The sequence below is a fragment of the Drosophila sulfurigaster genome, unplaced genomic scaffold (genome assembly GCF_023558435.1).
Source record: "Drosophila sulfurigaster albostrigata strain 15112-1811.04 unplaced genomic scaffold, ASM2355843v2 contig_289_pilon, whole genome shotgun sequence".
Classification (NCBI taxonomy): domain Eukaryota; kingdom Metazoa; phylum Arthropoda; class Insecta; order Diptera; family Drosophilidae; genus Drosophila; species Drosophila sulfurigaster.
The window spans coordinates 382,037-392,636 of record NW_026909668.1 but is presented as its reverse complement, the minus strand read 5'-3'; the positions used below and the strand labels follow the sequence as shown (position 1 = coordinate 392,636).

At 39.2% G+C, this 10,600-nt stretch overlaps 1 protein-coding gene across 1 annotated transcript; it reads right to left on the bottom strand.

Annotated features, from left to right (window-relative positions):
- Positions 1-419: 419 nt before the first annotated feature.
- On the bottom strand, positions 420-1,059 carry LOC133849756 (uncharacterized). Its single transcript, XM_062285847.1, has 2 exons — positions 678-1,059; positions 420-627 (listed from the first exon to the last, which is right to left on the bottom strand). The coding sequence occupies exons 1-2, from the start codon at positions 1,008-1,010 to the stop codon at positions 430-432; spliced, it is 531 nt and encodes a 176-aa protein (XP_062141831.1). The 5' UTR covers positions 1,011-1,059; the 3' UTR covers positions 420-429.
- Positions 1,060-10,600: the final 9,541 nt, after the last annotated feature.

The window sequence follows — 10,600 nt, the reverse complement described above, 5'->3', positions numbered from 1 at the left end:
CACCAGGCACAAATTTTGTATCAGTTAGAAATTGAACCATGACTAACACTGGAAAATATCGCATACAGTCAGTGTTGCCAATTCTTCTGTTCATAAAATAGCTAAAGTAACATATGAAAAACGCTAGAAACCGCCAGACAATTAGGATGATAGCCAAAATATAAAGCTACGTTAGTAAAACAATATTTTTATTAATTTGATTTTTTTTATTAATTATTTTGATTAGTAAATTTCGTCAATCATGCCCTATTCTGGTGCAGTTTGTTCTGTGAAATTTGTTCCCGCACAACAATCCCAAATGGTCAATGGGACTGAATGTGTCGCAATATATGGACATTAGAGCTGGAAAAACATCGATGTTGGCCACAATCGATGTTGTCGATGTTTTGGGATGAAAACATCGATTATCGCCGTTTAAATTTAACTTATTTAATAGACATCATAAAGGAAGCTGTTTTTGTTCAAAAATATCAACATATTAACTATTTTTGGTTTGAGAGAGCTCCTGCGCTCACTAATGACTTGGCCAGCTTTGCTGAAAATCGTCTCGGACGCCGTGGAAAATGCTGGAACGCAAAAGTATCGTTTTGCAATGCTTTTCAAAGCTTCCATGGAATCTGGGCATATCTATAAAAATAACCATTAGATTTAAAAGGATATATTGAACAATTTCAAACCTTGTAGAATTCTAGGGGCTCGACGTTCTCCGGGGAATTTGGAGCCTCCAAATATTGCCTTAGAGCTATAATAGCGTCTGTCCTGGTCGACTTAGATTTAACAGCGACTTTTTGCTGTAGGAACGTAAATTTCTTCTTTTCCGGTTCTGGATTTGGTGGTGTTGGCGTATCGTGCTGTGTTTTGGGCAATGTGTTGTACAATTCATTCTCTAAAGCCTTAGCAGCTTGGTCTGAATTTGACTGAGAGAAAACCATCTTTTTGAACCTTGAATCTAGAATAGTTGCCACTCTTGGGACTGTTCTAACCTCATAATGGGCGAAACGCTCTGGCATACGAGACGTTAGAAAATCGAAAATTAAATTCCCTCTGTAGTCTTAATTTTTGGCTTAATATCAACCATCTTTTGTTTAATTCACATATGAGAGGAATTAATATCGATATTGAAGCGTTTTTTCTTGGGAAATAGACCGAGTAGCGTGCTCAAAAGGCTCCAAGATGTTAGCCACCAACACCACCAATATTGTTCACTATAAATTCAAGTAAAATAGATTAGTTTTTGTAAAATTGCACAAAAATTTGATGTGCGTCAAGATAGCTCCGCAACTTTAGCGTCACATATCGATACAAAAATATCGGCTAAAAAACTTTTTGTTTTCGTCTTTTTACGTGATATTTAAACTAAAATTAAAAAGTTTAAATGCAAAACAATAGACACAAAACAATTAAATTATCTTTCTACTAAATCCGTGTTCGTCAAATTTCATGCAGTATTTATGCACTAAAATCGTGATTGAAAAATTGGGGTAGCAACATTTTTGCAAATATCTCGGCTTTGACGAGTTGTCGGCCAAATCGGCTTATGACAAGTTATAGAGTATTGTTTTATAAATATACCCTCAAAAATTCATAATTTTAAAACTTTTCGTTTTGAGATATTTCAGGAAAAGTACGATAACCTCAGCTCCAGCCCCATACAAAATGAGCACAAAAATCAATGCTGCCGATTAATGACCGTAACTTTTTTGACTTTCTTGTCGGCCATAGCGCACATTATACTTTCGTAGATACAACTATAAGGAAGATACATATATAGCAATTTTGGTTGAAATCCAATTATCTGTTTTGAGAAAATTGACCTCTTCCTAACCCGCAAAAACAAGTTCATTTCGCAGGTGCATCTAATCACTGGAACCAGCGTGGAACCAGTCAGTGTTGAATAACACCATTTGGACTTTGGCGGGACTTCAAATACTTGCAGAAAATAACTAAATGAAACAAATATTACTATAATTTAAAATTACATTTAAATACTCTATTTATATATATGTCGGCGCACACTAAGAGTGTGTGTGTATGTTGGTGTGAGTGTGTGGGTATGCTGTTGTAGGAATTTCACCAGAGGCTTAATTTCATCATTATAGGAATATTACATCAGTCACTAATTGCGCCGTGATTAATTGTGTGTGTATGTTGTCGCTTTAAGAAGTGTCGTTTAGCAGGGCGACAGCGTAGTGTCGCTGTCGCCGAGTGTGGTTCGGTGGTAAGCATAGAATGAAGAAGGGACGACGCAGGCAGTTGCGTATAGATCGTCGTGTGTGTAAAACCGAAACTCGCTGTGCTATTACGATGTCGGAAAATAACGGCGCTGCAACATCAGAAGTGGATCTGGCTCGCTACCTAATGATGCAGATGGACCATGGCGAATTTTGATGGAAATGCAAAATAAAAACTTGATCGAGCTTATTAAAGCTGTACAATCGGCGGCACCTGAAACAACAAACAAAAACAATTGTGCTTCCAAAATTCAACGCAGACCTTGATGGCGCCGACGCGTCGGCCTAGTGTTCAACCGTAAACATAATTTTGGCAGAAAATACTATAAAAGGCAGCGAGTTGGTAATGGCTTTGAGTGCATCGTTGGAAGGTAGTGCGTCGCAGTGGTTTCCGCAAATATGTTATCCATAGATAACTTGGGATGAATTTAAAGAACTTTTCATCCAGCGTTTTGGCATTGTAGAAACGCCAGCGGCCATGTTTTTGTCAATGCTAGCTAATTGTCCGACCGATGGCGAATGTCTCTCCAATTATGCTAGTCGTCACTTATCACGAAATGGCGTGACATGAACGTAGAGGAAATTGCAGTTTCTGTGACGCTTGCGAAGATGGCTCATGTTGATAACAGATTGCAGCGTTTAACCTTTACTTCAAATATGCGCACCAGAAGTGAATTGCAAACCGAGCTTAAAGCATTCGAGTTCAACAAGAGGAAGAAAAATCTACAAGAAGAAATATCGTCACCTGACAGAAAGCGTTCGAAACTTTCAACAATAAAATGTCATTTTGTGGAAAATTAGGCCACAAGATGATGGAATGTCGAGCTAAGCAGCAGCAAAATCCGTCTTCTCATGCTACAAACAGTAGCGGCAGGAGTGTATCTGGCCACCATCAAAAAGCGAATGTAACCTGCTTTAAGTGTGGTGAACTTGGTCATATTTCATTATTTATTTTATTTACATGTTAATTATTATACAGAATAATATAATAACTAAAAGAAAGGGAGTGCTAGCAACTAAGGCCATCGACTCGACAGTTAATTTATATGTTGTTTAATAATTTGTTGATGTCTAGGAATTTAATTAGTAGTTTAACATTATTGTGAGTAGGTAAGGTAAGAAGAGAGGTGGGTTGCATTTGGCCAAATAGGCGGATTCTCGTGTTAATAAGTTGCGGACAGGTATCTAATATGTGTTGCATTGATAATTCTCCCCCGCACTTGGGGCATCTGGGCTTAGATTTTCCTTTTAGTAGGTGCTCGTGGGTTAAAGCAGTGTGACCAATTCTGAGCCGGGTGATAACATTGCACTGTCTTCTGTGCCATGAAGGTGGATAACGAACGGGTTCCATGTTTGGGTTATATAGTTTAAACCTGTGGTCGTAGTTGTCCCAATGTGTCATTTCCTTCCTTTTAGAATAGCCTTAATGTTGCGCCATAGGTCGTCTCGGACATCAGGGATGACCATTAGGCAAGGAGATTGTCCTGCAAGTTTAGCTGCTGCATCTGCCAGTTCGTTGCCTTTTATGCCCATGTGCCCTGGGGCCCAGAAAAGTTTTATTTTTGAAGCGTGTTTAATGCAAAGATGTCGGATTTGGCATATCAGGCTGTCATAGTTATACGTGTTTTTAACGGCATTAAGAGTAGAAAGACTATCGCTGCAAATTATGAATTTTCCCTTAAGCTCGAGAGCATGTTGGATAGCTTTTAGAACCGCTACAGCTTCTGCGGAGAAAATTGAAAAGTAAGCAGGAGTAATCCTGATGCAACAACCGTTGCAACGGTACCTGATTGGCTCACGACTGCGAAGCTAGTAGAGTTAATGGTTTTGGATCCGTCACTGTATAGCCAACTCCAATTGGGCAATTTTTCCGTTTCGGCAGCTAGCATTTGCAGGAATATACATTTGGGTGTTTGCGATTTCTTTAACACGTGGAGAGACATATTCACGGTGTGGTCCTGTAGTCGCCAAGGAGGGGATGGGCTGATTTTGTTCCAACTATGCGGCATATCCAATTGATGTTTTTGAAGAAATTGGAGCATCTGCGGATAGTAGACATGACTTTAAATCTTCGGCGCTGCTTAACCGTTGTTTTAAAATCCTTTAAAAGAATTTGGTTTGTCGAGCAAAAGAATTTTTGGAATGAGCTTAAAAGTCAGTTGAGCAGTTCTCGTCTGTATTTCAGGAAAGCCAGCTTCAGCTAAAAAGCATTTTGTCGGAGTTGTTGGAAATGCGCCAATGCTTCGCCGTACTGCTGCATGGTATGCGGGGGAGAACAATTTGATGTTGGAAGGCGCGCACCATCCATAGATAGCCAACCCATAGTCGATTTTGGCCAACATTAAGGCTCTTGTGGCTTGAACTAGCGAGGTTGGATGGACGAGCGATCGTTTAGACCCAAGAAACTTAATAATATTTAAGCGTTTGTTAAGGCTATCTCTAAGGTTTATACAATGTTGCTTAAACGTAAGTTTTCTGTCGAGTGTAAGGCCGAGAATTTTAAGACTAGATGTATATTCTATTGTAATGTTATTTACAGTTACAGTTGGATATGTACAACGATGTTTTTTACAAATATGAAATAATTTACATTTGTTTAAAGCCAGAGTGGCTCCTGAGAGTTTGCCCCATTCTACGATATCCTCAAGAATTTTTTAAGGGTAAATGAAAGTAAATTATTATCTTTGCAGTTGCTGAAAATGATGGCATCATCAGCGTAGACTGAGAGCTGAATTTTTGTGTTTTAATATAATATTATTAAGGGATTGAAAGCTATTAAGAACAACACCACAGAAAATTTATAAAAATTAGTTAGGGTGTTATTAACTCTAACACGGATGGATCGCTAGGTCATGAAAGCCTTCACTAGGTTGAAGGTCTTGGGACCTATCCCCCACCGGGATAGTTGCTCTAGAACAGAGTGCACTCCAACGCGGTCAAAAGCCTTTTCGAAATCCGTAGCCAAAATGGTGACATGATTTCTGGTTGAAAGGGCATCAGACGCGTAATGATGGATATGCAAAAGAGAGTCAATGGTACTATGCTGTTGCTTGAAAGCAGTTTGGTTGGGGCTGATAAGTTTATTCTTAGTCATAAACCACATGATCCTTCTGGCAAGAATTTTTCCAGGGTTTTGCTTAGGCAGGAGAGTAGAGATATGGGACGGAAGGATGATAATTCATGGGTAGGTTTATTTGGCTTAAGGATAGGAATTATAGTAGCAGTCCTCCAAGTATGCGGGTAGCTACCCGCATCTAACATTTTGTTGTATATTTCTAGCAATTTTTGCTTTCCTTCTATGGGTAAATTACGAAGCATAGTGTAGGAGATGCGGTCATGACCAGGAGTTTTCCCTTTGGCATGCTGCAGAGCTGATTCCAGTTCAATCGAAGTGAACTGCGATTCGAGGAACTTAGCATCTGCGGATAAGTGGTTAGGCGAATATGCCTGAGATAGAAATTTTTCTTTACTAGCTATATATACATTAGAGAAATTTTCGTCCTTGGAATAATTGGACCACATAGCTCGAAAGCATTGCCAATGTCTGCCGAATTATGCAGCTCAATATTATTATCCTTTATGGATTTAATTGGCCCTGGGAAAATCCCAACTAATTTGTTGATATCGGCCCATATTTTTTGGTTGTAGAAAGAGGGTTGATGTTGGAGGTGAAATTGCCAAAAGATTCACGTTTTGCTTTAATAGCTTCTCTTTTAAACAAGGCTCTAGCTTTTGTAGGCTATTAAGTTGGTACTGTTAAGAGAGGTTTTATAGCTGTGCCAGAGAACCTGCTTTTGTTTTCAGATCTTGGAGAAATGGACTAAACCAAACAGGGTTCCTCCTTTGTTTTTTGGTTTAGTTTGAGGGATGGCTACGTTGGCTGCTGTTTTTATAGCTTTCGTGATTCTGGCAGTAAAAGGTTCAAATCATTGGTAGACTCAAACTGAAAGTTTTTTACAAATGGATTGGAAGGTAATCCAGTTGGCATCGTGCTGTGTTTTGGACAATGTGTTGTACAATTCATTCTCTAAAGCCTTAGCAGCTTGGTCTGAATTTGACTGAGAGAAAACCATCTTTTTGAACCTTGAATCTAGAATAGTTGCCACTCTTGGGACTGTTCTAACCTCATAATGGGCGAAACGCTCTGGCATACGAGACGTTAGAAAATCGAAAATTAAATTCCCTCTGTAGTCTTAATTTTTGGCTTAATATCAACCATCTTTTGTTTAATTCACATATGAGAGGAATTAATATCGATATTGAAGCGTTTTTTCTTGGGAAATAGACCGAGTAGCGTGCTCAAAAGGCTCCAAGATGTTAGCCACCAACACCACCAATATTGTTCACTATAAATTCAAGTAAAATAGATTAGTTTTTGTAAAAATTGCACAAAAATTTGATGTGCGTCAAGATAGCTCCGCAACTTTAGCGTCACATATCGATACAAAAATATCGGCTAAAAAACTTTTGTTTTCGTCTTTTACGTGATATTTAAACTAAAATTAAAAAGTTTAAATGCAAAACAATAGACACAAAACAATTAAATTATCTTTCTACTAAATCCGTGTTCGTCAAATTTCATGCAGTATTTATGCACTAAAATCGTGATTGAAAAATTGGGGTAGCAACATTTTTGCAAATATCTCGGCTTTGACGAGTTGTCGGCCAAATCGGCTTATGACAAGTTATAGAGTATTGTTTTATAAATATACCCTCAAAAATTCATAATTTTAAAACTTTTCGTTTTTGAGATATTTCAGGAAAAGTACGATAACCTCAGCTCCAGCCCCATACAAAATGAGCACAAAAATCAATGCTGCCGATTAATGACCGTAACTTTTTGACTTTCTTGTCGGCCATAGCGCACATTATACTTTCGTAGATACAACTATAAGGAAGATACATATATAGCAATTTTGGTTGAAATCCAATTATCTGTTTTGAGAAAATTGACCTCTTCCTAACCCGCAAAAACAAGTTCATTTCGCAGGTGCATCTAATCACTGGAACCAGCGTGGAACCAGTCAGTGTTGAATAACACCATTTGGACTTTGGCGGGACTTCAAATACTTGCAGAAAATAACTAAATGAATCAAATATTACTATAATTTAAAATTACATTTAAATACTCTATTTATATATATGTCGGCGCACACTAAGAGTGTGTGTGTATGTTGGTGTGAGTGTGTGGGTATGCTGTTGTAGGAATTTCACCAGAGGCTTAATTTCATCATTATAGGAATATTGCATCAGTCACTAATTGCGCCGTGATTAATTGTGTGTGTATGTTGTCGCTTTAAGAAGTGTCGTTTTAGCAGGGCGACAGCGTAGTGTCGCTGTCGCCGAGTGTGGTTCGGTGGTAAGCATAGAATGAAGAAGGGACGACGCAGGCAGTTGCGTATAGATCGTCGTGTGTGTAAAACCGAAACTCGCTGTGCTATTACGATGTCGGAAAATAACGGCGCTGCAACATCAGAAGTGGGATCTGGCTCGCTACCTAATGATGCAGATGGACCATGGCGAATTTTGATGGAAATGCAAAATAAAAACTTGATCGAGCTTATTAAAGCTGTACAATCGGCGGCACCTGAAACAACAAACAAAAACAATTGTGCTTCCAAAATTCAACGCAGACCTTGATGGCGCCGACGCGTCGGCCTAGTGTTCAACCGTAAACATAATTTTGGCAGAAAATACTATAAAAGGCAGCGAGTTGGTAATGGCTTTGAGTGCATCGTTGGAAGGTAGTGCGTCGCAGTGGTTTCCGCAAATATGTTATCCATAGATAACTTGGGATGAATTTAAAGAACTTTTCATCCAGCGTTTTGGCATTGTAGAAACGCCAGCGGCCATGTTTTGTCAATGCTAGCTAATTGTCCGACCGATGGCGAATGTCTCTCAATTATGCTAGTCGTCACTTATCACGAAATGGCGTGACATGAACGTAGAGGAAATTGCAGTTTCTGTGACGCTTGCGAAGATGGCTCATGTTGATAACAGATTGCAGCGTTTAACCTTTACTTCAAATATGCGCACCAGAAGTGAATTGCAAACCGAGCTTAAAGCATTCGAGTTCAACAAGAGGAAGAAAAATCTACAAGAAGAAATATCGTCACCTGACAGAAAGCGTTCGAAACTTTCAACAATAAAATGTCATTTTTGTGGAAAATTAGGCCACAAGATGATGGAATGTCGAGCTAAGCAGCAGCAAAATCCGTCTTCTCATGCTACAAACAGTAGCGGCAGGAGTGTATCTGGCCACCATCAAAAAGCGAATGTAACCTGCTTTAAGTGTGGTGAACTTGGTCATATTTCATTATTTATTTTATTTACATGTTAATTATTATACAGAATAATATAATAACTAAAAGAAAGGGAGTGCTAGCAACTAAGGCCATCGACTCGACAGTTAATTTATATGTTGTTTAATAATTTGTTGATGTCTAGGAATTTAATTAGTAGTTTAACATTATTGTGAGTAGGTAAGGTAAGAAGAGAGGTGGGTTGCATTTGGCCAAATAGGCGGATTCTCGTGTTAATAAGTTGCGGACAGGTATCTAATATGTGTTGCATTGATAATTCTCCCCCGCACTTGGGGCATCTGGGCTTAGATTTTCCTTTTAGTAGGTGCTCGTGGGTTAAAGCAGTGTGACCAATTCTGAGCCGGGTGATAACATTGCACTGTCTTCTGTGCCATGAAGGTGGATAACGAACGGGTTCCATGTTTGGGTTATATAGTTTAAACCTGTGGTCGTAGTTGTCCCAATGTGTCATTTCCTTCCTTTTTAGAATAGCCTTAATGTTGCGCCATAGGTCGTCTCGGACATCAGGGATGACCATTAGGCAAGGAGATTGTCCTGCAAGTTTAGCTGCTGCATCTGCCAGTTCGTTGCCTTTTATGCCCATGTGCCCTGGGGCCCAGAAAAGTTTTATTTTTGAAGCGTGTTTAATGCAAAGATGTCGGATTTGGCATATCAGGCTGTCATAGTTATACGTGTTTTTAACGGCATTAAGAGTAGAAAGACTATCGCTGCAAATTATGAATTTTCCCTTAAGCTCGAGAGCATGTTGGATAGCTTTTAGAACCGCTACAGCTTCTGCGGAGAAAATTGAAAAGTAAGCAGGGAGCAATCCTGATGCAACAACCGTTGCAACGGTACCTGATTGGCTCACGACTGCGAAGCTAGTAGAGTTAATGGTTTTGGATCCGTCACTGTATAGCCAACTCCAATTGGGCAATTTTTCCGTTTCGGCAGCTAGCATTTGCAGGAATATACATTTGGGTGTTTGCGATTTCTTTAACACGTGGAGACATATTCACGGTGTGGTCCTGTAGTCGCCAAGGAGGGGATGGGCTGATTTTGTTCCAACTATGCGGCATATCCAATTGATGTTTTTTGAAGAAATTGGAGCATCTGCGGATAGTAGACATGACTTTAAATCTTCGGCGCTGCTTAACCGTTGTTTTAAAATCCTTGAAAAGAATTTGGTTTGTCGAGCAAAGAATTTTTGGAATGAGCTTAAAAGTCAGTTGAGCAGTTCTCGTCTGTATTTCAGGAAAGCCAGCTTCAGCTAAAAAGCATTTTGTCGGAGTTGTTGGAAATGCGCCAATGCTTCGCCGTACTGCTGCATGGTATGCGGGGGAGAACAATTTGATGTTGGAAGGCGCGCACCATCCATAGATAGCCAACCCATAGTCGATTTTGGCCAACATTAAGGCTCTTGTGGCTTGAACTAGCGAGGTTGGGTGGACGAGCGATCGTTTAGACCCAAGAAACTTAATAATATTTAAGCGTTTGTTAAGGCTATCTCTAAGGTTTATACAATGTTGCTTAAACGTAAGTTTTCTGTCGAGTGTAAGGCCGAGAATTTTAAGACTAGATGTATATTCTATTGTAATGTTATTTACAGTTACAGTTGGATATGTACAACGATGTTTTTTACAAATATGAAATAATTTACATTTGTTTAAAGCCAGAGTGGCTCCTGAGAGTTTGCCCCATTCAACGATATCCTCAAGAATTTGTTTAAGGGTAAATGAAAGTAAATTATTATCTTTGCAGTTGCTGAAAATGATGGCATCATCAGCGTAAACTGAGAGCTGAATTTTTTTGTGTTTTAATATAATATTATTAAGGGATTGGAAAGCTATTAAGAACAACACCACAGAAAAATTTATAAAAATTAGTTAGGGTGTTATTAACTCTAACACGGATGGATCGCTAGGTCATGAAAGCCTTCACTAGGTTGAAGGTCTTGGGACCTATCCCCCACCGGGATAGTTGCTCTAGAACAGAGTGCACTCCAACGCGGTCAAAAGCCTTTTCGAAATCCGTAGCCAAAATGGTGACATGATTTCTGGTTGAAAG

Coding starts and splice junctions, on each gene's coding strand:
- LOC133849756 (XM_062285847.1), bottom strand. CDS start 1,010: ATGCCAGAGCGTTTCGCCCATTATGAGGTTAGAACAGTCCCAAGAGTG. Junction 628..677: donor AGCCCCTAGAATTCTACAAG/GTTTGAAATTGT, acceptor TTATTTTTATAG/ATATGCCCAGATTCCATGGA.